General features: G+C 42.2%; 1 protein-coding gene across 7 annotated transcripts in view; it reads right to left on the bottom strand.

Annotated features, from left to right (window-relative positions):
* LOC110221757 (death domain-containing protein CRADD) overlaps positions 1-26,915 on the bottom strand; it is a 391,384-nt gene that overhangs the window by 159,541 nt on the left and 204,928 nt on the right. For 6 of the 7 annotated variants that reach the window (XR_013482903.1, XR_013482904.1, XR_013482905.1 and 3 more), the window contains exon 3: positions 17,019-17,375. Coding sequence is in view for 1 of the 7 variants with exons in the window: in XM_021006433.2 (XP_020862092.1) it covers positions 17,074-17,375 (302 nt within the window). In the remaining 6 variants the exon portion in view is untranslated. Of the gene's footprint in view, positions 1-16,682; positions 17,376-26,915 lie in introns of those variants that run through there. The other variant, XM_021006433.2, reaches the window with a different exon arrangement.

The following is a 26,915-nucleotide window of genomic DNA, read 5'->3' as shown; positions in this document are numbered from 1 at the left end:
AGTTAGACTTGATGGCCCCTATGTGCCCTTGCAGCTCTAAAGCTGAGATTCTAGGCCTAGGTTCAAGTCCACACTTTGTCTCTGTCAAGCCTATATAAAAACTCAGATCAACAAGATGATCAATAAATAAAGTAAAGCATTTATTCAGGGTCAAGGAATTGCAATCCAGGACAATGCACTGCTTTCCTCAGACAATGAAGTTCAGTGAGGGGAGTTACAAACAGGGATTAGAGACATTCAGAAGTGAGAGGGGTGGAGTGGCTAGGTAGAAAGATGGAACAGAGGTTCACAAATTATTTATTGCAGGGTGACAGCACTTTCCTAGAAAAACCACAGGATTGGTTTAAGCCGCCTCTAGCCAACAGAGTCAGGCTGCTGACATGCCCCTCGCTGGGGTCACCTCTAGGGTCATCGGGATAGACAAACTGCAGGAAGGGAGGGGTTGCAGAAGTGTCTCTGGAGCTATCTCTGTCCTGGAAAAGGGACAGTTAGAAACTGCTGACCACAGTAGAGATCCCCTGGCATCTACCTTGGGGGTAGGCAGTGATTAGAAATCAGAACAGGTCAGGGATCCTAGAGTTTCCCAGGGATTGACAGATCTTAATAACTGTATATGATTTTGGACAAATAATAATAATAATAACAGTGACCATAACTAACATCTATATAGTGCTTATTGTGTGCCAGGCACTGTGCTAAGTACTTTTACAATTATTATCTCATTTAATCCTCACAATAACCCTGGGAGGTAGGTGATATTATTATCCCCATTTCACAGATAAGGCAACTGAGGGAGACACACAGCTAGTAAGTGTCTGAGGCTGGATTTGAACTCAGGTCTTCCTGATTCCAGGACTGGTGCTCTATCCACTGTGCCACCTAGTTGCCCAATTTCCACACTGGTCACATTAAGTGACTTGCCTACAATCTTATTGTTGTTGTTCAATCATTTCAGTCATGTGTCCAACTCTTTGTGATCCCATTTGGAGTTTTCTTGGCAAAGATACTGGAGTGGTTTGCCATTTCCTTCTCCAGCTCATTTTATCGTTGAGGAAACTGAGGCAAACAGGGTTGAGTGACTTGCCCAGAGTCACACAGCTATTCAGAGTCTGGGGCTGGATTTGAACTCAGGTCTTCTTGATTTCAGAACCAGAACTCTATCTGCTGTACCACTTAGTTGTCTGCAGTATAAATGTTATAAACTTACAAAAGCCACAACTTGAAAGTTTACTTATTTTACTTTCTTTTACACTTATTTGGTTTTGTGTATTTTAATAATATGTTTTAATTTTAACAACATGGGGTACCTTGTAATTCTGCATTTTTTACATGACCGTTTCTGGATGATATTCTCAGACCCACTAATAGGTACAGGAAGCCATCTGGGTCACCACCCAATCTATCTCCAATAGAATTTTTCTTTGGGGATGGGGGTGTCACATCAAAACTGTTGTGTATATACCAAAAGCTCATTCTTTGGAGGCTATCTAGCATCATGAATGCAGTCCTTTCAGTCACTAAGCAGCAGATAAGGAAAGCTTATACAAAGTTCAAAGGTTGACTAGAGTAAGATATAGCACAATATGGTGGTTGCGATGAATTTTAATTAAATATATCACTATTTTAACATTTTAAAACAAACTTTCAGATTTTTTTTTTGCAAGTTTATAGCCTTTATATTGAGGGCAGCTAGGTGGCGCCATAGTGGATAGAGCTCTGGGCCTGGAGTCAGGAAGACTCATCTCCCTGAGTTCAAATCTGGCCTCAGACACTGGGCAAGTCATTTAACCTGTTGGCCTCAGATTCTTCATAAGTAAAATAAGCTAAAGAAGGAAAATGGCAAACCACTCCAGTATTTTTGCTAGGAAAACCCCAAATGGGATTACAAAGAGTCGGAAATGACTGAAATAACTCAATAACAATGAAAATAATGCCTACCTCCCCACTTCTGAAGTTATTTAAGCTTAAAACTGCACTAAGACTTTTGGGACACCCATTACTTGAAGATAACTATTGGATACTCTCAACTTTTTTCCCAGGCTAAAACATCCCCAGTTTCTTCCACCAACTTTATATCATCTCCAGTCCCCTTAGCATTTTGATCACCCTCTTCTGGCCACATGCCAGCTTGTCTACATCCTTCCTAAAATGTGGTATTCAGGACAATACTCCTGAGGGATGAACAGAATGAGAAAGAACAGGGCATGCATCCTCTTCTCTGTCCAGTCAATGGAAAACTGAATACTGAGTGGTCATGGCCATAAGCAGGTGGAATGACTGAGTTTCCAACCATGACTGGCAATTGTGTGTTGTGATTGAATCAAATCATGAAATTGCTCTAGAAACTTGAAGAACTTATCTCCAATTCACACAACAAACTCTATTAAGTGCTTACTATATACAAGGTGGGGCAGCTAGTTGGTTCAGTGGATAGAGCATCAGACCTGGAGTCTGAAAGACCTGAGTTCAAATCCAGCTCCAGACACTTACTAGTTGTGTGACCCCGGGCAAGTCACCTCACCCTGTTTGCCTCGGTTTCTTCATCTGTAAAATGAGCCGGAGAAGGAAATGGCAAAGTACTCCAGTATCTCTATCAAGAAAACCCCAAATGGGGCCACAAAGAGTCAGACACAACTGAAAATGACTGAACAACAGCAAGGTTCTGGGCTCACTTTCCTAATCCATTTGTACAGGCAGGCCAGGTCCCCAGAATGCGGCATACCACTTCCCCCTTCAGGGTTCTAAGGGCAATACTGATAGTGGGGGGGGGGCATTCTAATACTATCACTCAAGAGCCCTTTTCAGGTTTGTTCCCCTCAATAGATTTTACTTTGCTAACATCTTTCCAATATCAGTTTGGTTGGCTTCTCTCTCCTCAACACTGAAAAAGCAGTTAACATCAATTAGCTCTTATAAAGTAATATTTACTGAAAAGTCACATCAAGGAGAAAAGTCCAAAAATCTCCTGAACTTGGAACATATTGTCCTCTATCTACTACCAGTATCCTTAGGGAGAGTGGCCTCAGATCTAAAGTGGTTGCTACATTCACCACATTAGCCACACCAAGTTCATTTCTGGGTGTGGTATACCCAGTGGACAAGTTGTACCTCCTTGCTTTCATAACGTGGTACTGCTGTGTCGGCGGCAACTAAATGGCTCAGTGGATAGAGAGCTGGGCCTGGAGTCAAGAAAACCTGAGTTGAAATCCGGCCTCAGACACTTACTAGCTGTGTGACCTTGGGCAAGTCACTTAATCTCTGTTTGCCTAAATCTACTGAAGAAGGAAATGGCAAACCACTCTAGTATCTTTGCTAAGAAAACCCCATGGATAGCAATGGCAGGCTATGGTCCATGAGGTCACAAAGAGTTGAATATGACAGAATGACTGAACAACACTGCTGTGTCAACTCATTTTTTGGTGGGGTCAAGTAGGTTGCTCCTCAGAGCTGGTTTCTCACCAGGACAAGCTGCTACAGCCACCCCCTGACTTTGCTATGGACTCCAGTGACTGGTCTTCTGGTGGCTCTTCTGAGCTTTTAAAGTTGTCAAGGCAATAATCTGGTTCATTCCTCCTCAAATGTTCATTTATCCAAGCGTGGGAAGAAATAAACACAATAAAGACAAAAACAGAGGGTCATGTGTTCACGGCCACATGGCCATGGAGTGACGAGAAAGGACAGCTCCAATAGGCTGCTGTTGCTGCTGCTATTATCATTACTTCTCAGTCCACATTCTGGAGGTTCATAGCATTTCTTCTTCCTCACAAGGGTCTTGGGTAGAGAGGAAGAGTTCTGCTACCGGGATCTTTTGTATGAATACTTCCACCTGGTTTAGCAGCCTATTGAAAGACTTTTGCCACCATACAGTAATTAGTCATTAGATACCAGTCATTAGATACCAGCATTAGATACCATCAAGGGAAAATGTTCTACTGTGACAAATTTCTGAAAGTCAGCTCACCAAGCCTCCATGTGGATTGACAGTAGGCCCAGCATAAGAGTGTCTGCCAAGGATGGGACCCTCATTGGCCAGTCCTGATTACAAATTGATTGTAGAATAATTCACAATCTGCATCAAAAAAAGCCATTTTCTCCCCAGGAGTCCTCTATGACAATGAAATCTTTGACTTGGACCCCCCCCACAAAAAAATGTGCCAGATGCTACAAAGTTGAAAAATGGCACCATCCTCTCCCTCAATGGCCTTATAATTTCTGAGGAAGCTATGGCCAATACCCAAATAAATATGATATTTGGCCACCAGATGGCATTGATAGCTTCATAGAAAAAAAGGTTCATAATACTCCTGATAGCTCCATGCTCACCCTGGCAGCTTATGTATGTCCCAGTGGAGTGGAAGCATTGACTAATTCCTTTGCTTTCTATGGTTAGCTGAGAGTCTCAGACCATCCATCCTTCATGTGTGCCTCTTAGTATGGAGTAATAACATGTCTTATCTAGGTGTGTGTGTCTTTGTGAATCTATCCCTCAGAATTTAACTCTCAGCCCCCACCCATTGGCTAACCCCATCTCTTTTGGACTTGCTGTATTTCAATGAACTGGATATAATGAAGTTGAGTCCTCATGGAAGCCACTGCACAAGCTAGAATATTCCATATAACATTTAAACTCTGAGTACAGACTCAGTAAGTAAAGGAACAGTACTCAATAAGGCCATGCATTTTAATAAACAATAAGCATCAACTGAGGGCAGCTAGGCGGCGCCATAGTGCACAAAGCGCTGGGCCTGGAGTCAGGAAAACTCATCTTTGTGAGTTCAAATCTGGCCTCAGACACCTACTAGCTGTGTCTCCCTGAGCAAGCCATTTAATCCTGTTTACCTCAGTTTCCTCATCTGTACAATGAGCTAAAGAAGGAATGGGCAAAGTACTCCAGGATCTTTGCCAAGAAATCCCCAAATGGGGTCACAGAGAGTGGTACATAACTGAAAACAAGTGAACAAGGATTAACTGAATGTCTAGAAAAGCTTGCTGGATTTCATGACCCTAGAATTCTCCCTTGATATAGAACCAACATGGATATAGAAACTTTAGGCTATAGCTGGGTTTTCTTGCGAGTATGGGAAGGTGTATATCACAGCTGCCATGGGATATTCACCTCACACTTCCCATAGGACTGGTCATCAGGAGCAGATAAAAAACAAGCAAACCTCTGGAGTTAGCACAGGATTCGGTTGTTGTTCAGTCATTTTCAGTTGTGTCCAACTCTTCATGACCCCGTTTGGGTTTCATTCTTTTTTTTGTTTGTTTGTTTGTTTTGTTTTTTTGGCAGAGATACTGCAGCGGTTTGCTATTTCCATCTCCAGCTCATTTTATGGATGAGAAAACTGAGGAAATTGAAATAAATGACTTGCCCAGGGTCACACAGCTAGGAATTATCTGAAGCTGGATTTGAACTCAGGAAGATAAGTCTTCCTGACCCTGCACCCAACACTCTATCCTCTATGGTGCCACCTAACTGCCTATGGCAGAGAACCTGTGCAAACAGATGGAGGTAGGAAGCTCCAGGCAGAGATCAGGGATCAGCCAGCAGTTCAGTTTGGTTGGAAGGTACACTGTATGACACGGAAGTGTGAAAACATGACCAGAAAGGTGGGATTGTGAAGGCCATAAGGCTTGTATTGTTTCATGGAACCTAGTTCTAACCACCTTTATCCTTCATGCCCCATGATTTGAGGACTCTGAGTTCAAGCTCAACTTTCTCTTCCCCAAGCTCAGCAATTCCATCCCCTTTGCTGTTGGTTACCCATACTTGACATTCCTCCTTTGCTCACTGACCCCTCTTAGAATCCCTAACTTCCTTCAAGACTAAGTTCAGAAACCACCTGTTATTCATGACTTTTCCTCATCCCCTACAATTCTGCCCCAACACTTGTAAGCACTCTTCTACTCTTGAAACTGTAAAAAAAAATCTGTGTACATTTGTACATAGCAGAAGGGAAGCTCCCTGAAGGCAGAGCCTATTTAATTTTGCCATTGAATCCTGAGTGCCTTGTATAGTGCCTTGAACATAACTGGCATGAAATAAATGATTGTTTATTTGAACTATCCTTTAAGCAATAGGGAGCCAGGGAAGGATTCTAAGGGAGAGAGTGGTTTGGTCAGAACCATGCCTTAAGGAGATAATTTTGGAAGCTATGAGAAGAATAGGTCTGAAAGGATCATAGAGTCTGGTCCAGTCAAACTCAAGTACAAATGGAGCCACTGAAGGTAAATAAGGACCCACTTGGGCTGCATATTAACTTGGAAAACCACATATTGATATTATCTTTGTTCAACTGTATTTTTATTTGTTTTGTTAAATATTTCCCAATTATATTTTAATCTGGATCCCAGGGCACTCTGGAGTGTTACTGACAGCACCCTCCATATGTCTGATGCCTCAGATCTAGTTCTATTTCCTTGTTTTATAGATGAGAGAACTGGGTCCTGAAAAGTAGTTGTTTGCCCAAAGGCTACACAGATACTGTGGTTTTCTTCAAGGCTGGATTCTATCGCCAATAATGGTAGCTCCCTCTTCCCTCTGATCCATTAAGAGGGGCTCCCTAAACAGCCATAAATGCTTAAATGCCAATGTTAGAAGGCTGTACATACTCAAAAGTATAAATTCACAAGAGCTGTGAAATATGCAAATCATCCCTGAATAACAAAAAGGCTGGTTATTAGGGCCAGTAGTTCTTTGGGTATTTTATATCATTTTTTAAGACTAGAGGGTTCATCGTGAAAATGCCCCAATTGCTTGGCTATTACTTTACAAAGCCAATGTATCCCCCAATAGAGTTATTTGGATACATCCCACTAGGTAAGAATCCACCAAGCAGGACTGCAACTGAGGTAAAGGTGTAATGTGAAACTAGGGTGGGGCAACAGGAGCTTTCACCCAGGTACCATAATTTAGAGATAGCACTTCTACTTCTTCAATAGTTGGTAAGAACTTGAGTTCAGCAGCTACTTAGCAAGAATTATTAGTTAAAATGGGAAACTACCAATATATATGGCTTTCTCCCTCCTCCCCTTTTCATTTTCACAGTAGCTACATGCTCCCTCCCCCATTGGAATCTCTTTAGCAACAGTCTCAGTGATGAAACGTTTAGGGACTTTGTCTCATTACTATAAAGACCCTAGTGACCTAGGTCCATGATCTCTACTCCTGTATGTTTCCCCTGCCCTTCCTCAACTGAATTTGCCTTGAAAAGTTGATTGAATGTACCTTTTCCACTATTTGCCCAGGCCTTCAGATCTGCTAGTTTGGGGCTGCGATAAAATGCTTTCTGGTACCAGGGTACCTAGTATCCAATTTCTTACACTGTTTTTTTGGAATTGATATGTGATTTCAAAAGTGTATGGGGGGCAGGTAGGTGGCACAGTGGATAGAGCTCCAGCCTTGGAGTCAGGAGGACCTGAGTTCAAATCTGACCTCAGACACATAACACTTACTAGATGTGTGACCCTGGGCAAGTCACTTAACCCCATTGCCTAACAAAAAAACAAACAAAACCACAAAAACAAAACAAAAGTGTATGAGACTCTTCAAATACCCATGCTAGCAAAGTGAGATATCACGGTGTAATGAAGAGAGTTAGCTTTGAAGTCAGGCCTGGGTTTGAAACCCCACATCTGACATCATTTCTTACATACAGGCTATCTGACTCTGGGCAAATTACTTAACCTCTCAGCACTCTGAGGCAGAGGTTTTTAAACTTTTTGGTTTCTTTATACTTTTAAAAATTATTGACCCTTCTCTAAAGCGCTTTTGTTTATGTGGGTTACATCTATAGATACTTATTGTATTAGAAAATAAAATGTCTGGGGCAGCTAGGTGGCACAGTGAATAGAGCTCCAGCCTTGGAGTCAGGAGGACCTGAGTTCAAATCCAGCCTCAGACACTTGACACTAGGTGTGTGACCCTGGGCAAGTCGCTTAATCCCAACTGCCTCTCCAAAACAAAAGCAAAATATAATAATGATAATAATAATAATAATAATAATAATAATAAAATTAAAATAAAGTGTCTTAATATTACTATGAAATTAGTTTTGACCTCAAGAGCCACCTGAAAATAGCTCTCATTCTTTGAGAACATCAGAGACTTTGTGTTGGAGGAAAACTTTATGAATGTAATTAATATGGAATGACTTACCATGTTGGGCAGCTAGGTGGCACCATAGTGGATAGAGTGCCAGGCCTGGCATCAGAAGACTCCTCTTATTCCTGAGTTCAAATCTGGCCTCAGATACTTAATAGCTGTGTGACCCTAGGCAACTTACTTAACCTTGTTTGCTTCAGTTTCCTCATCTGAAAAATAAGCTGGAGAAGGAAATGGCAAACCACTCCAGCATCTCTGCTAAGAAAACCCCAAAAGGGGTTATGACCAAGGTGTGATCCTAGGCAAGTCACTCAACTATGCCTCAGTTTCCTCATCTGAAGATTGAGCTGGAGAAGGAAATGGCAAACCACTCCGGTATCTCTGCCAAGAAAATCCCAAATGGGGTCACTAAGAGTTGGACACAACTGAAAAATGCCTAAATGATGGCAATGTTCCAGGGTGCTTTTTGATTACAAGATGCAGAAGAGGTGATTTTAAAATGAACTGGTATTCAGTTTCCTCTTCTGGGAGTTCCCTATATCAGTGAAACCGTAGAATCATCCCCTATTCTTACCACTCTGACCTCCAAGTCAGGATGAATAGGACTTGAACCCAAGTCTTCCTGACTTGGATGACAGCTCTTTCTCTCTCTGTATATATTACAACATGGTGCCTCCCTATCTGTGGCATACTCAAAGAATCCATAGCTCACTAGTGCATCTCAACAGATTTCAATTACAGCAAATACACCCCTGGGGGGCTGAAAGTCCCATTGCTACAGGTCAAGCTTTATGCTTGTGGTTTCCACTTTTACTCCCTTACTGGCCAGGTTAATTCCTTCCAGGTACTTGGATAAAAGGAAGTCTGTCCCATAAAAGAGAACGCTGGCAAACCCCATCTCAGCCACCTACGAAGGGGAAATGTTTGATGCTATTGCTGCGTCCCCTGTGCATTGGCAGATAGAAGGTTGTACGCTTCCAGTCATTACTTGATCACATCCACCCCACTTGTTCTTAATGAGCATTTTCCATTAATGCTGTTATTTGACACTAAAAAAGGCGGTTGGGAGAGATGGAAGAGATTAAAATGGAAGCAAATGAGTATTATGGAGAGGTCACTTTGGAATCTCAGTTGGTTGTTTTCTAAATAAATCAAAACCTGCTCCTGATAGCCCATCTCTTGGATTAAGAATGGTTTTCAAATTGCCTACTAAATATTTTGCCTGAGTTTTAACAAACAACATTTAATTGGTTCCCTGAACTGGGTCTCTCAAGGACATTTTTCAGAGGGAACAGTAAATGCTGATAAGTATGACACTCTTCTTGTTCTCCAGGATCCTGTTTATCATTCAAAGCTGCAAACAAGCAGCCTTTAGAATTAAATTTAAAAAGCAATGAGGAAATAAACAGTGTGATACCTGGATGTGTCTGCAGAAGTGGGTCCTCTTTTCACTGGCAGAGATCACGATTCATCTGTGTGATTTCTTATTCATCTTTTCTTGAAGTCTAGCCTGGGTGAATTTCTGTGACTTGTTTCATGGATATTCTGTCAGCATGGAAGCCATCCATCCACCAGCCCTCACTCAGGAAATCTCAGTTTGTGTGTGTGCTGCACTTAGCATCAGAGACCTGAGTTCTAATCTCTCCTTGGTCAGTTACTAGCTCTGTGACCTGAGGCAAGTTCTTAACCCCTCCATGCCTCAGTTTCCTCAGCTGCAAACAATAGGATTGTTGTGAAAATCAAATGAGGCGATTGTGTTTTGTAAACTTTAAGGTATTATATAAATGCCAGTTGTTAATATAATTATTTTCAGGTTGGATCTGTTATCAAGGATATTTTCAATGCCCCCTTTTGCCCATGAGTCATAGATGGCAACAGTCTGCCACCCACTTACAGCCCCACGCATCTCTCCATTATCCTTTGGATTGCTTGTAATTTTTTAAAAAAATCATTAATATCTTTCATTTTCTCCCCACCCAGACAGTCATCCCTTATAACAAAAATAAAAGAAAAGAAAAAGGAGGAAAAATCAATAGGGTAAAACTCAGCAATATATCAACTAAGTCTGACAGAATACATGGAATTTCATGTCTGTGGTCACTCACCGCTGCAAAGAAAGGAGTAACATGGGCATTCCCATATCTCTTCTTCAAGGTCAGGTTTGATCATTACAGTTTTAAGCACTGTGATTTTCAGCTGTCTTAGTCAATTCATCTATTGTTTTCCTTGTTCTTATTTCACTTTGGATCAGTTCATATAATTCTTTCTATACTGCTCTATATTCTTTCTATTCATCATTTCATAGTTTATTCTATTACATTTGTGTATTACAAAATCATCTTTATATTATTTCTTTACAGAGCAATCTTCCACTTGCACTGGTCTGACTAGGTATCTCCCCTACCCCCATATCTGCCTTGGCTCCCCATTGCTTGCTAAATAAAATGTAAACTGGCCTCTACAGTGTAGCTGCAGCCTACACTTCCAGCCTTATCTCATACTACTAATCTCTCTTGTGCTCTCTCCATTTTAGCTAAGCCAGACTACTCCCTATTTCTAAATTCTGCCCTGTTGTGTTTCCAAGCCTTCACCACACACTGTCCTCCATGCATGAAATGGTTCTCCCCGCTCCCCATCTCTCCCTGTTGAAATGCTCTTCCTTAGGGCAGCTGGGTGGCGCAGTGGATAGAGCACCAGCCCTGAAGTCAGGAAGACCTGAGTTCAAATTCAGCCTCAGACCAAACACTTGACACTTACTAGCTGTGTGACCCTGGGCAAGTCACTTAACCCCAATTGGCAAAAAAAAAAGAAAGGTAAATGCCCTACCTTCAAAATTCAGTTCAGATGTCATCTCCATTAAGCCTTCTCCAATTGCCCATCTATACCTTCCCTCTCCCTTCTTAAATCTCTTTGTGTAGACTGCTCCCAGCATGCACTAATCAACAGAACCATTGGATTTAAACTTGGAAGGGAATTTAGAGAGATTCTAGTTTAAGCCTTTCAGTGTTATAGATAAGAAGACTGAGGCCTAAGCAGGGGAAGATATAAGGTCACAAAGATAGCATCAGTGCACAGATTTGAACCCCAGGCATCTGTCTTCAAATCCAGGGTTCTTTGGTAGCATTAGGCTGCCTTTTCAACACTGCCTTGTAAAATCATACTTTCATACAGTAATATTCCATTAGCTTAGTGTTTTTACAATTTGTTCAACCATTCTCCAAGTGATAGGCAATCAGTTGGCTTTCAGTTCCTTGATAATACATAAAGCGCTACTATAAATATTTTGATGTATTTGGCACTCAGGTTCTTTGTTGTTGTCATTGTTCAGTCATTTTTCAGTCATGTCTGACTCTTTGTGACCCCATTTGTGGTTTTATTGGCAAAGACACTGGAGTGGTTTGCCATTTCCTTCCCTGGCTCATTTTACAGATGAGGAAACTAAGGCAAACAGGGTTAAGTGACTTGCCCAAAGTCACACAGCTAGTAAGTGTCTGAGGCCAGATTTGAATCCAGGAAGATGAGTCTTCCTGACTCCAGGCCTGGTGCTCGATCTACTGCGTCACCAAGACCCAGATTCTAGGGTACTGTTTAGCAGGGTAGAGACAGTGATAAAGATAGAGAAAGGGTACCATTCAGCAGGATAGAGAGAAAGATAATCTATACAAAATTGCCATGGTTCCCTATTGCTTGAGAAATAAAATATAAATTATCTATTGATATATTTTCCATGGTACCCCATCGTAATCTGAGGATCTATATAGATATGCAGACATCTATATATTGATGTCTATCCATCTAGCCATCTATCTTTCTCATCTATCTATTGATCTATGTATCCATCCATCCATCCATCTGTCCATTCATCTGTCTATTGATATAGATATCCTGCTAAAAGGTATATCTACATGCCCACCATTGGCTTTCCGGAGACCCTTGCATTGAGGAGCAAGCATGGCAGCTGGAGCACTGGACTTGGAGCTAAGAAGACCTAGGTTCAAATCCTGGTGTGGTCACTTACCATTTGTGTGGCTGTGGCCTCCTCATTATCCCTATAATGAAAAATTAAGAGATTGGATAATCTCTGCGGTCCCTTCTAGCTCTAGCTCCATAATCTTATGATCCTAATACATGGGTTCAAATCCCATGTCAGACCTTTACCAGCTGTATACATCTCAACATCTCTGACCCTCAGTTTCCTCTTCTATAAAATGAAGATAATCATAACATGTACATCCCCAAGTTGCCCTAAGGCCACAAATGAGATAACAGATGTAAAGTGCTTGGCAAACCTTAGAGTGCCATATAAAATGTGAGCTATGATGATAATGATATCCATAATAAATATTTCTTGAATCGGATTACACTGAGTTTAATTGAAGTAAATTTGACTATGAGAAGGAAAAAGAAAGAATTACTGGGGCAGATTCCTTCATGGCTCTGGTATTCAGGTCAAGGTGTGCCTGTAGCTACCTGGGGTATAAGTCAAAGCAGAACCTCTCAGACTAACGGTAACAGCTGCCTTTGGGGACTGGCCATAAACAAAGGCTCTTAGCCTCTTACCATGGCAAAAGCTATAATGAAAGACTGAGGAAAAGTAGGATCATCTCGTGGAGAGCAGCCAGAGCCACCCTGCTGGCCAATCTTTCCTGGCAGCAGACAACGTATTGTAATTTTCCTTTCAGCAGGAGCTGAACCAACACCCTTGCCACAGCAGCAGCTATATGGCACCCACCTTAACAGGGGAAAGTGAAGTGAATTTTGTAAACAAGCATTCTCTCTGGTCTTTGAATCATGGCTAGGATGGGCACAGAAGGAAAGAGCCAGAGATTTGGAGCTGGAAGACGTGGTTTCAGATCCCGGCTCTGCCATGTGTGACATATGACATGAAGGACATATAGGACATGTGACTTTGGCAAGTCACGCTATCTCTCTGGATTCAGTTTCCTCATCGGTAAAATGAGGAGGAGGTTAGATTAGATGATAGCTAAGATTGCTTAAAATTCTGAAATCTAAAACCATGATTTTGTCTTCCTTCTTGGACAAGCAGGGATTTGCTGCCCCGAGCTGGCTTGGCTTGGTGGACTGGAGAGGTTTGGTCAGCCTCCAAGTTGGGAATGCCTGGGTCCAAGCGCTTCTCCTGCCATGTACTGACTGGGTGACCGTGGGTAAGTCTCCTTACTTCTCGGTGCCCCAGGCAATATTCCAAGGCTGTACATTGCATAAAAGGTGCCAACCTGCATTGGCAGACAGCATTCTTCTCCAGGAGCTCCCTAAACTGAGGAAATCATTGGTCCAGTTTAAACAAAAAAAAAAAAAAGGAAGAGGCAGCTGGGTGGCACAGCAAATAGTTCTGGCCTTGGAGTCAGGAGAACTTGAGTTCAAATCCAGCCTCAGACACTTAACACTTACTAGCTGCATGACCCTGGGCAAGTCACTTAACCCCAAATGCCTCACCAAAAAGCAAAAAGTAATAAAATAAAATAAAATTTAAAAAAAGGCACTTTAAATCCAGCCAATTTGATGTCTCTCATTCCTGACAGATCAATCACCGACGCCTCACTGTAAATGATCTTTTCTAGAGACGGTTGGCACACTATTGCAGGAAGATTTGCAGATCGAGTAATTAACTCCATAAATGCCCTCAGATCAGGCTTGGTCTACACTAGCCAAGGGAGATAAGATAATATAGCAAAGAGAGAGCACTAGACCTGGAATTACAAGAGATCCAGATTGAAATCCTGGCTTCAACACTTCCTAATGATGATGGGTTATTTTATTTCTCAGTTCCTCAGTTTCCTTGCCCATGAAATGGGAATAATACTCATACTATCTAACTCAGAGGTGTCATGGGATCATAGGTCTAGAGCTGGGAGTGCCCTCAGAGGTCAGCCATTCCAACCTACCCATTTTACAAATGAGGAAACTGAGGCTGAGAGAAGTTAACTTAAAATCATAAGATCCTAGATCAGGAGCTGGAAGGGATCTCAGAGGACACCTAGTCCACCACTCACCATTTTACAGATGAGGATACTGAGGCCCAGGGAGATTAAGTGGAAGTGATTAAGTGGATTTTGAACTCAGGTCTCAAGACTCAAAGTTGAGCACTCTTCCCACCACTCTATTCAACCCCACTGGGAAATACTTTGTAAACCTTGTCAACTGCCATAGAAACGTAAGCTGCTGTTACCACTTTCCTTCACACACAGGCTTAGTATAGAGCAGCTGAAGACAAAGGACCAACCACAGATCTCCATTCCAAACCAGAGAGGATAAACATTAAAGAAACAGAAATAGAGGGTTCAAATGAATGTGAACAGTTTATTTGAGACTCAGTAGAAGGACAAGCACAGGAGGATACAACCACATTGATGAGATTTACAGCATATCCTGGAGTAGGGGACGGGTCTACACAACTAAAGAGACACCTTAGAAGGAGGCGAGCGAGTTAACCTAGCATTGTGAGTAGTCCCTTCTAACTAAGGAATGTCACCATGGCCCTAGATCTGTTTTTCCTTTTATTATCATTATTTTTTCCTTTTTGGTGAGGCATTTGGGGTTAAGTGACTTGCCCAGGGTCACATAGCTAGTGTTAAGTATCTGAGGCTGAATTTGAACTCAGGTCCTCCTGACTCCAAGGCCAGAGCTCTATTCACTGCGCCACCTAGCAGGCGCTAAAAAAATTTTTCTTAAGGGTGTCCTTTCAGCCTTCTGAAGAACAGTATTAGCAGTTATCCTCTTCTGAACACACACACACTACCTTCAGAGAAAGCATAAAGGATCATCCCTGGCTTCAGGATGTTTCTAACTAAAGGCAGAGAAATACCATTTATCTCCTCAGACGATTTCAATTGCTGTTTGGGCCAGGAATGATCTTTTCTCCACTTTTTAGGAAGGCATATGTGATACTAATTGTTACTGAAACTTCCATCTCTTCCTCTCCTGAGGAGATCAGGTCCACGCAAATCCTGATGAAGATACATTTTCAAACCTAGCAAGAAATGAGGCCAAAACACAGTCCCTCCTATTGCAGCCTTCTTTAGACTTCAATGTGAGCTCCTTGAGGGCAAGTACTCTTCAGGTTTTGTCTTTGTGTTACTGGTGCCTAGCATAGTACCTGGTATAAAGTAGGTGTCTAATAAATGTTCCTTGGAATAGATGACTGAAGTCATTGCTCATCCCGCAGACTATTTTCTTATTTGATTAGTATTTGAGACAAACATTGATATGTACAATGGAAACCATACTGGATTAGAAGTCCAAAGACTTGGGATCCAGGGCCATCTCTGCCATGTCCTAGCCATATGACCTTGGGTAAGTCACTATACCTAATCCTCAATGTCTGTAAGATGGAGATGGAGATATCCATCCCTGTTCTGTCTACCCCACTGGGTCATCATAGGGCTCCACTGAACTAGCAGATGAGAAGATGCTTTGCAAATGGGCCAAACACTAGACAGGAACAATTAATAAAAGAAGGGTGAGGGCTGGCCACACCCGTGCAAAGCACCACCTCAATGCTTAGAGATTCAACAAAGGACGATGGTCCTTTTATTCCTCACCAGCAACCTGCAGGGCACTTGACTGAGTAACCTTGGAACAGTGGCGTGAGTGCATGCCAGAACCTGACCATAAACTTGAGGCTTTGCAGAGAGCCCTACCCTTTGATACGTAATACAAAAACCACACCTGGGCTTCCTTCTGCAGTAAGAAAACAGGGCCAGTGTCACTACTATCATAGCATTAACAGAGGTTCGCAAAGCACTCTACAAATATTATCTCATTTAATCCTTATGGCAACCCTGGGGAGAAGATACTATTATTTTTTTTTTTTTACAAATTAAATAACTGAGGCAGGCAGTGGTTAAATGCCTTGCCTGAGGTCACCCAGCCAGGAAGTATATGAGGCAGGATTTGAATTTGGGAGGCTCCCAAGCTCAGACTCAGGGCTCTATCTGCTGTGACACTTATTTGTATTTACTTACCTTTGACATACTGCTCCCGTCCCCCTTCCCTCCAGGATGTAAACTCCTCGAGGACCTGGGCTGCCTGATATTTGCCTTTCTATCTCCAGTGCCAAGTACGATATCTCATGGGATCATAAATATAAAGCTAGAAGGAAACTCAGAGGCTGACAACTCCAACCCATTCGTTTTACAGATGAGGAAGTTGAGGCAGCTGAGGCTGAGAAAGGTAAGGTGATTTGCCCAAGGTCACACAGCTTAGCTGGCACATGAATATTTGTTGATTGAATAAATGCTATCTACTCCACTTGACTGGATTTGTGATTTTTTTGAGTGTAGGAACTCTTTTCCACCAATGTAGACCAACACCTCCTCTGCAATTTATAATCTTAGAGAATTCTTGGAGAGATTGATAGGTTTTAGTGATTTGCCCAAGGTCACACAGACAGTGTGGCAGGACTTGAACCCAGGTCTTCCTGCCCTCCAAAGCCATCATTTTATCCCCTACACCACACAGTCTCTCTTGAGGCCTCATTAGCGAGGGCAATTTTGCATCCTTAACCTAGTAAGTCTGAGGAGTAGAAAATAAAAATAAATAATGACCTCTGGGGGAGGACTTGTTATGCAAGTCATTTTTTATTGATGAAAGTAACACTTATTAATGGTAATATTATGATTATAAAGGATCACAGTTCCGTTCTCAGCCAATTTAAAGAGTATGTCTGGAATCTAGAGTATCTATATTTGTTGCAAGAATATGGCATTTAAAAAAACCCAGTGATTTCTCAATGAGTCAAAAATCAGTCATTGCCTCATGCAATTAAAAAAAAATGAATATTTCAGCAAACAGCTAAGATCCCTTAAGAGATTTGGTCTTAAAAGTAACCTGCCAAGACCCTCATCCCATTTCATCTACAGATAATTAGGAAAAGGAAACATGTTAAGACACCTGCCTTGCAGAAAAGTCTAATGGCTCAGCACACTGGATTCTCTGTGATGAAGAGGAGTTTACTCTAACATGTGCTGGAGCACAGAGGGGTCGACGTCCATGGCCACCAGCCCCTTCTGTAAGCTCTGGATAGTTGCCTGGCTCCCGTTCTTCTGCCTCCACTGGACGAAGGCTTCCACGATCTGAGACTGCACGTTGTAGGGGTGGTTAGCCTTGCAACGGTAGATGTCCCTCTGGGACAGACCCAGGGACAGCATGATGGGCTCCCACTCGGGGCCCAGCTTCCTGGCCAGCTGGTTGAGCTGCCGGTCAGAGGGTGAGCTCTTCAGAATGTGGGAGGGAAGCGAAGATGCCTGGTCACCTGGAACGGAAAAGTGAAAAGACAGACAAAGTCAGGGAGAAAAGATGTCCCATCAGGCATCCAGAGCCCATGATTGCAACCTTAATGTAATTTTCATCCATTTACTGACAGATTATTTATTTGTCAATTTATTGAGGAATCTTTTGGTTTCTCCTACCTGATCCCTTCTTTCCATTGACACAACCATTACCCATTTCCAGGCCCTCTCTACCTCTCATCTGGGGAACTGGAATAGACCAGTAATTCATCAGGGAAGCTAAGTGGTAGCACAGTGCATAGGGTACCAGGCCTGGACTCAGAAGGACTTGAGTTCAAATCCAGCCTCAGACATTTACTAGCTCTGTGACCCTGGGAAAGTCACTTCACCCTGTTGGCCTCAATTTCCTCATCTGTAAAATGAGCTGGAGAAGGAAATGGCAAACCACTCCAGTATCTTTGCCAAGAAAACCCCAAATGGAGTCACAAAGAGTTTGACATGACTGAAAATAACTGATCAAAAACAAACTAATCAGTCTCCCTAATTCTAGCCTCTCCCCACTCCAATCCATCCTCTACTCAGCTGCCAATGTTTTAATCCAAAAGTACAAGGCTGACTATGTCATTCTCTTAATCAGTAAACTTCAGGGACTTCCTGTCACCTCCAGGGTCAAATAAAAACTCTTCTTTGGGTATTTAGAGCTCTTTCTAGCCTGGCCCCATCCTACCCTTCCAGCCTTACTGTATATTTCTCCCATTCACACACAATATGGTCCTTTCACACCAGCCTTCTTACTGTTCCTCATCCACAGTGCTCCATCTTGGGTCTCTAACTTTTCACAAGTAGTACCCCATGCCTTCTTCACCTCCACCTCAGAGAATCCTTACTTTCCTTCAAGGTTCAGTTCAAGCTTCACCTTTTACATGAAGCCTTTCCTGATCTTTCCTGATTCCCTTCCCACCCTCCAGGGGTTCCCCCTCCAAATCACATTGTACCTACTTTAGTCTATGCAGCTAAGTTTCCATTAGTACTAGTGAACAAACGTCTGCATTATTTGAATTTATGTTATCTGAGGTTTTAATTACATGTAAAACAGAGTAATATGTTCCAGCCCAATGGAAATTTGTAGTACAAATTTGGATAATGCAACCTTAAATGGTTGGGATTCACTATTTGTACTAATCAGGGTTGTCCCAAAAGTTTTAGTGCAGCACAAAGATTTTTTTTTTTTTGGGGGGGGATGCCCTCTACATTCATGTTACCTCCTCTGGCTAGATTATAAGATCCACAGGGTCATGGACTGCTTCTCCTTTGTTTTAAAATCTCTGCACCTAGAAAAGTATTTGGAAAACATTTGGGGCTTAATACACATTTGTTGACTGACGAATAAATGTTCTTGCTTCCTAGGTGATCACAGGTGACAGACAAATGATCACACTGTGGCTCTTTCAGTATCCCAGGTTGGAATTCATTTGAGTCAGGAGACTGCTGTCTTCCCACTTCCTCATTTATCTAGGTTTTTGAGCCCTTGAATTTGGAGTTGGTGCACCTAGGTTCAAATCTAGGTTCTGACACACTTAGGAGCTGAGTAATAGGGGCAAGCCACTTTCTTTCTCTGAACCTCAGTTTTTGCATCTGCAAAATGGGCACAACCATCCTCCTAGTACTTTGCATTAGGACTTGAAGAGTCCTGGCAGCCCGGTATAAATATAAGCTGCTTATTTGACTGGATGGCATGCCATGTTTGAGCAAGCTGATCAGCTCAGATATCTACCAGCTTCTCCATCAGACAAATTAACCCTCAGCCTCCAAATGCCCAGGAGTTTTGCAAACTGGACTGCTGTCATTGGCTGTCAGGCCGAATGTCTGGAAATAAAAGAAAAATACTTTCAATGGGAAAAACTAATTAGAACTTACTGTTCTGGAGGATAATCGCAGGGAACGATCTGGCACTGGCAGAGAGAGGATAAATTAAACTGAGAGGTCTTGCTAAATCTGATCTCCCCCATGACCACATTGGGAAATCACCATGATAGTCATCAAAATGGCAAATGATGGAATTAGCAGGCCAGGGAAGGGCAACCAGATCTAAGCCCAGTTCAGAACACAGTGGGAAGCAGTGGGGAGGGAGGGCATGTAGTCCAGACCGCAGACCATCTTCTTCTCCCTCTGCTCCACAGCCAACCAGTTCTCAAGTATGTTCAATTCTCCCCCCCCCAAATCTCTCACATCCTTTCCCTTCTGTATCCTCTGTTGGCTTTTAAAGTCTTTATGAGCTGGTTCCTTCCTCCCTGCCTAGTCTTCTTACACCTTGCTCTCCTCCATATCCTGTGTGATCCAGTGACAGTGCCTTTCTTGTTCTTTCTCACCTCTCTCTCTCTCTCTCTCTCTCTCTCTCTCTCTCTCTCTCTCTCTCTCTCTCTCTTCTTTCTCTCTCTCCCCTCCCTCTCTCTCTCCCCCTCCCCCGCTCCTTCTCTCCCAACTTCTTTCAAATCCCAGCTAAAATCCTACCTTCTATGTGAAGTCTTTCCTGATCCCCCACTAATGCTAGTGTCTTCCTCTCAGATTAGTTTCCCTATCATCTTCTCCCCACCTTGGCTGCATATAGTTGTTTACATGTTGTCTCCCCATTAGGCTATGAGCTCCTTGAGAGCAGGGCATATACGTTTTTATTTTATTTTTCTTCTTATCTCCAGCATTTCACATAGTGTCTGGCATATAGTAGGTGCTTAATAAGTGCTTATTGACTTGCCTTGTTCAGGCTCTCATCATCTCTTTGCCTTCTATTAGAATCAGCCTCCTAATTGGTCTTCCCATCTGCCAACCTCTCTCCCTCTCCAATCCACCCGCCACATAGCTACCAGAATGATATTCCTAAAGGACAGGTCTGACTGTGTCACTCTTCTCCCAAGGAAGCCTCCATGGCTCCCTACTGCTCCTGGGGAAAATTACCAAGTCCTCTGCTTAGCATTTACAGACTTTACAATCTAACTTTAGCCTCTCTTTCCCGGCTGATTTCAAATGACTTGTCTTCATGCACTCTCTGATCCAGCCAAACTGGCCTGTATGATACTCCCCTTTATGCAGGTGTGTGCTGAAGGTGGCTCAGATGGGCTGTTAAATTTTCTGTGTGAGCATCTGCACCTCAGAAAGGAGCAAACTTTGCAAAGCAGGGCTTGAGAGACTGTCTTATTGATTGTCTAGACTTTTAAAAAGTGATGGAAGAAGCATTAATGGTGCAGATTAAACTTTAAAATGTGTTGAAGGGACTTTTTTTTTTTGAGAATCAGTTGTTAAATATTTACCAGCACACTGCAGCTTTGATCCTTGCAGCCCCAGAACCTAGCACAGGGCCTGACACATAGTAGGTGTTTAAGAAATGCTAGCTGGATCACACTGAATTAAACCCCTGGCTACCAGATTTTTCTCCTCTTTAAAACAATATTCATTATTTGCTTGTGATTTTACAGTTTCCCCTGAGACCTGGGAAAGACCTTAGCTTAAAAAGGCCACAGTTTCCCATTGCATCTTGGGCCATCTTCAGTCATCTTGATCTAAATCTGACCACTGGACCCAGATGGCTCTGGAGGAGAAAGTGAGGTGGGTGACTTTGCACAGCCCTCCCTCACTTAAATCCAATTCACTTGTAAGTCAAGACATCGCTTTCCTGATGTCATGGTCCTTTTCAAGAACAAAGGACGAACAATGACAATAGTTTCATCCCAGCTGGTCTCTCGGGGAAAGACTGGGGCTTAGGTTTCTGGTGAGGGGTTTTGCTTTGCTTTTTGGTCCAAAATGGAAACCAAAGAAATGGCTTTTGGCCATTCATTTGAGTCTCTTCTCCTCTGAGCAGCCACCTGGATTTTCTGTATATCAAATATCTCCAGCAGGGGCGAGAGCCCTTCTAAAGTGGATTTTTACAAGTCACTAGGCTGTGCATTTCCTATCCATCCCCCTACTTCTAGTGCAGCTGCATCAGTCTGTCATTAAACTGAAATATTCATTCAGATGACTTACTATGCAAGAGAATCCATTCATTTGTGTCCCCTCTTCACCCTCTCCTAGACTTGCTGGTCTCAGGAAGGGCAGATGGTCTCAGTTTACTTAGCTCTTAAAGGAACTGCAGGACAAGATTGGGGAGTTAATGGTGAAGGATAAAAAGAAGGAAATTTCCTGTTATGACAAGATATGATAATGACCCAGCTACAAAGGGGCCAAAGGGCTCTTCTCAGCTGGGTCACAATGAATGCTTCCCTACCCACTCACCCTTGTATCAAATTCAGCGGATTCATTTTAACAACTATGTGTCTGTCACACACAGTGCTAATGAATGGGGAGACGACAATGAAATAACACACTGTCCCTGCCCTGAAGGTTCTTAAAGATTAATGGAGGGAGAGGGAATCTTTAAGTGTAATGTGTATATGGGAGTGGAGGGGTATATGTGAAGAGATACTGTATGTATAGACATGTATACATTGTACACAGACAGGATACTTTCTTCATTCATGGGAGAAGGAAATGGCAAACCCCTTCAGTATCTTTGTCAAGAAAACCTCAGATTGGGTCACAAAGAGTCAAACACGATTGAAATGACTGAACACACATGTGTATATGAATATGCACATATGTATATACATACACATAAACATACACAGGTATACAGACATATATGTACATGTGTGTATGTATATCATACCTTCCCTCCACTACATTTCATTATTTCCTGTCCCTGTATTATATATAAACACACATAACATACATATATGTAAATATATGTTTTTATGCATAGGGAGGTATATCACAAGTAGAGGGAATTCCTGGACGAGGAAGCTGTTTACCAAAGCAGATCAGTGCCTACTCTGTAATGTATAATCTTAGAGAGTTATGTAGAGCACTGTGGTGAAGTGACTTGTTCAAGGTCACACAGCCAGTATATCTCAGAGGTGGGACCTGAAACCAGGTCTTCCCAGCTGTTTTTTTCTTCACTACACTATGTATAATTATTGATGATGATGATGATGATGCCTGTTGAACTGTGTCTTTACAGAAGACAAGGAAAGTAAGAAGCATAGGTGAGGGGGTGAAGCCTTCCAGGGCTGAAGACCAGATAGAGCAAAGACCCAGAACTGAGAAGAGGAGGATGCTGTTGGAGACACTACAAGTGGACCTGAGGCTAGAACACAGAATGTGTGCAGAGGAGCACGTGTAGGAAGATCTAAAGGGGAGGAAAGGCTCAGGAGGCAGAGGACTTTAAATGCCAAACAAAAGAGTTTCCATGTGAATAGGGAGTCTTCGGAGCTCATTGAGCAGGGAGGTGACACAGTCAGATCCATGCTTTTAAAAGAAGTGCCGTGGAAGCTGAGCGGAGGATTGATTGAACCATGGAAAGATGAGGCTAGAAGACCAGTTAGTCGGTCAGTTGAGAGGTAATGAAGGCCTAAAGTCTATTAGTTTTATTATATTAATATGCACATATGCTCAGGTTCTGTGATTTCATCAGTGAGGGAAACTCCTTCCACCAAGGCACAAAGCTAGCATCAAAGGCAGGTTTTGAACCCAGGTCTTCTTGGCTCCAAGCCAGCTCTCTATATACTTTGCTACGTTGCCTTTACAGAAAGAAAGACAGCTAGACAAATATCTAGGTAAATGGATGTAGATGAACATAATGAGATATGGACAAATGGAGGGCTAGGGCTCTAGGGAGAAAGAGAAGATCTATAGACATCATGGATAAAGTGTTGGGCTTGGAGTCAGGAAGATGTAGGTTTGAACCCTGCCTCAGATACTTGCTAGCTGTGTGACCCTGAGCAACTCACTGTGCCTCTCTAAGACCCAGTCTCTTCCTCTGTAAAATGAGGGGGTGGGATTTGATCACCTCTGAGGTCACTTCTAGCACTATATCTACGAACCTATGAGGAGTTAAATTGCATTGTGATAGAGGGATGTCCCTCACTGAGAAGTCTCTATTCCATTCTCTATCAATATGTGATTTCACATAGATGGGAGAGAGAGAGAGAGAGGGAGAGATGGAACGACAGATGGATAGACACCTGGAAAGATGGATAGATGAATGGACAGAGAAAGACAGATGGATAGATATAGACAGACAGATAGATAGACAGACAGATACATGGATGTATGGAAGGATGAATGGATGGACAAACACATGCACAGATGAATAAATGGATGGATGGATAGATGGAGATAGATTAGATCGTCTGGACCTGTGGTTTCACTGGTGTAGGGAACATTAAGAAAGCAAACTTTCTCAACCAATGTGAGTCATCGCTTGTATCAGACAGAACTTGAACCTGGGTCGTCCTGGCTCTGAGTCCGGTTCTCTCTCAACTATGTCACCTATGCTTATTGATGATGTTGCACATCGTTACTATTCCAGTCCTGTAGCTTAATCTGTGGAAGGATCTTCCACTGTGGAAACTCCCTTCACCAATGAGTGGGGCAGCTCACTTCCAAGTTGCCTGAGTGTACTGATAGGTTTGGTGGCTTGCCTACCCTCGCAGAGCCAGAATGTGTCAAAAGCAGGACTAGAACCCAGGTCAACCTAGCTCAAAGGCAGTCTACTCTCCCCTACGCCATATTGTTTCTCATAATATATCATGTCAGTATATTAATGACCATAAGAAGAAACAGCCTTTCATCATCTGTAGGAAGAACAGAGCTATTGAACACTTAGACCACTGGGTGGCAAAGAGAGATAAACATATTGCACCCTTCTACCTGTGAGGATAAAGGGATTAAGGGAGAGGAGAATATTGTACCCAGGAACCATTGCATGCTATTTTGTAATTGCAACTGGCATTCAGAATTTATGCCTCTGCCACTTAATGTGACTTGACAGGTTTCAGAAAGCATAACCATTTTTGCCTGAATTGGTTTTTAGAAGAACATTCACCTTTCTATTCTTTCTCATGGGTTTTTGGCTCCTGGTAAGCAGAAAGGAAAAGCAAATATTGCATCTTTTCTATGGCATCTTGGCACAAGTGCTGATCTCCATCAGTATTTCAGCACCCAGGTGAATCCGCCCCTCTCCAGAGAGTGGGTGGCCCCTTCTGAGTCCACTGATGCTGCCTGGGAGGCCAGAAGATCTGGGCAAAAAACAAGGACCAAAAATGTGATGAAATAAGGAAGTGTGGGGTGAGAAATGCAAACTTCTCAAATTGCGGAAGACAAAACTTCAGGGTAAACAGAATTTATTTGGTTTAAGTACTATATAATTGAAAGAGGCCAAACCAAAAAAAGTATGTGTTTGGCGGGGGAGGTGGGGTGGAGAATGGGAGAATGGAGAGCTAAAATATTCCTGAGGACTTTGAGCTTTACTCTTTGTCCAAAGTAAGCCTCAGTAAAAGGCAACAAATTCCTAGCATTAACGAAATAGGTCCATTAATGGTTTTTGTGCTTTAACACACACACACACACACACACACACACACTCATATACACATATATATTTACATGTACATATCTCACACTCACCATACACTCACACCCCTTCACATATATATATATACATATATATATATATATATACATATATATATATATACATATATATATGTATATATATACTTATACCTCCCCCCACACATACAGCCCAATATCCACACCAACACACACACCACACACACACACACACACACACACACACACACATATTGCACAGTGTCATAGGAAAGGTTATTAAAGATCTTTCTGGATAAAAGGAACAATAAAAATATGTAGGTTTCTTCTTTTTTTTTCTAAACAGTAAAATGAACAACTACTAGCAACCTCGCCCCCAAATTGTTCTTGAAATCCTTGCATACTCCTTGTCAGGTGCCTTTACAATTGAGATTCAAATTACTAATGTCTAAAACCTATCATAAGCCCCCAAATCAAGTGAAAGAGACAATTTTCCTGTCTCTTTCTAGAGTGTTCTCCATTACTCAGTGATTCTCTGCTCTGCTCTTGTGTCCTGGACAGTAAGTAAAGTTACAAAATCACATAGAGGTTTGAGAAGCTTCAGGTTACAGATCATAAATTAGAAACTAACAAGTCTGACAGGTTTAACTGTTTTCTTGAAGAGTCCTTACTAATCCTTCCCTGAAGCAGGATAAAAATCTCCAGTAATGAGGGTTTAAAGAACCACTCCCTAGGAAACAGAGGCATATTTATTAGAGTTCATCTGGGTTTGGTCCCTCAGGTGACGAGAAGAGCAAACTGGCAAAGGGTAAAAGTCATGTAAGGTAGCCAAAATAAATGCTTCAGATCATACTGTCCTCATGCTTCACAAAAAAAAATAAACAAATACAAGTCAACGGCTGGTAAACATCAGAGAAATTGTCTACATATCCCGCAGACAATTCCTTGTTGTTCTCTTCCTCTTTAACCCTTGTGATTTGACTTCTTTCCCTATCACTTGAACAAAATGGGCTCTCTCAATACTAACTGGTGTCTTCAAATGGTGTTCCTTCCTCCATTCTCTTTCTCATTCTCATTGACTTCTTGCCTCTGACATCACTTACTCCTTGAAACCCTCTTTTTGTTCTTCCTTTGGCTTCCAGGACACTGTTTATCCTCCTCTCACCCCTTAACTATTGGAACTTTTCAAGTTTCAGTCTTTCACTCCTCTCTTTTCCATTCTCTAGTCTCTTTGTATGTTTCCATTAGAATGTAAAGTGTCCTTGAGAGAATGGACTATTGGGCTTCTATCTTTGTGACCCACATATAGGAGGCACTTACTAAATGCTTTTTGATTGGACTGATGGATTCCCTTCCTCAGGGAACTCATCCATCTCGTGGTTTTAAGAATTACTTCTACGTGAATGCTTTCCAAGTTTACATTCTCATTCCTGATCTCTCTTCTGAGTCCCTTTATCTTCAACAGCTTGATCGGTCATTTCTACATGAATGTACACTGCACACTCAAGATGTCCAAAATAAAATATATCATCTTCTCCTCAGATAAGCCCTTATCCTCCCAGCTTTCTTGACGTTTTTTTTTTGTTTTATTTTTAGTGAGGCAATTGGGGTTAAGTGACCTGCCCAAGGTTACACAGCTAGTACATGTCAAGTGTTTGGTCTGAGGCTGTATTTGAACTCAGATACTCCTGACTTCAGGGCAGGTGCTCTATCTACTGTGCCACCTAGCTGCCCCTCTTGACTTTTTCCACAGAAAAATTCTCCAAGGCCCAAAACTTTGGAGACTTCTTTGACTCATTTTTCTCTCTCATCTACTATGTATGGTCACTAAGTCTTGCTTCTTCTCCATTTAAAATACCTCTTGTAATGGTCTCAGATTCTCCATTACCAATTCCCTAGCTGAGTTTTGCTCATTTCACACCTAGATTTTGGGAATGATACACTCCAAGCTGGCCTCTGTCATGCCCTGTACCTTTACTTCCAACATCCAAATCCATGTCATTCAAGTAATTCATATTGTCCCAAGTAATTCAGCTGCTTCCTCACTCTCTTCCTCTCCTCCCCAACTCTTGCCCTTAAACTACGGGACCTCAACATTCTTTAACAATTCATCATCCAGATCACATCCCTTAACTGTGGGT

The sequence above is a fragment of the Phascolarctos cinereus genome, unplaced genomic scaffold (assembly GCF_003287225.1).
Source record: "Phascolarctos cinereus isolate Bilbo 61053 unplaced genomic scaffold, phaCin_HiC Scaffold_1;HRSCAF=81, whole genome shotgun sequence".
NCBI classification, from domain to species: Eukaryota; Metazoa; Chordata; class Mammalia; order Diprotodontia; family Phascolarctidae; genus Phascolarctos; species Phascolarctos cinereus.
The sequence above is the reverse complement of the archived record's forward strand: the minus strand, read 5'-3'. Positions and strand labels throughout refer to the sequence as shown.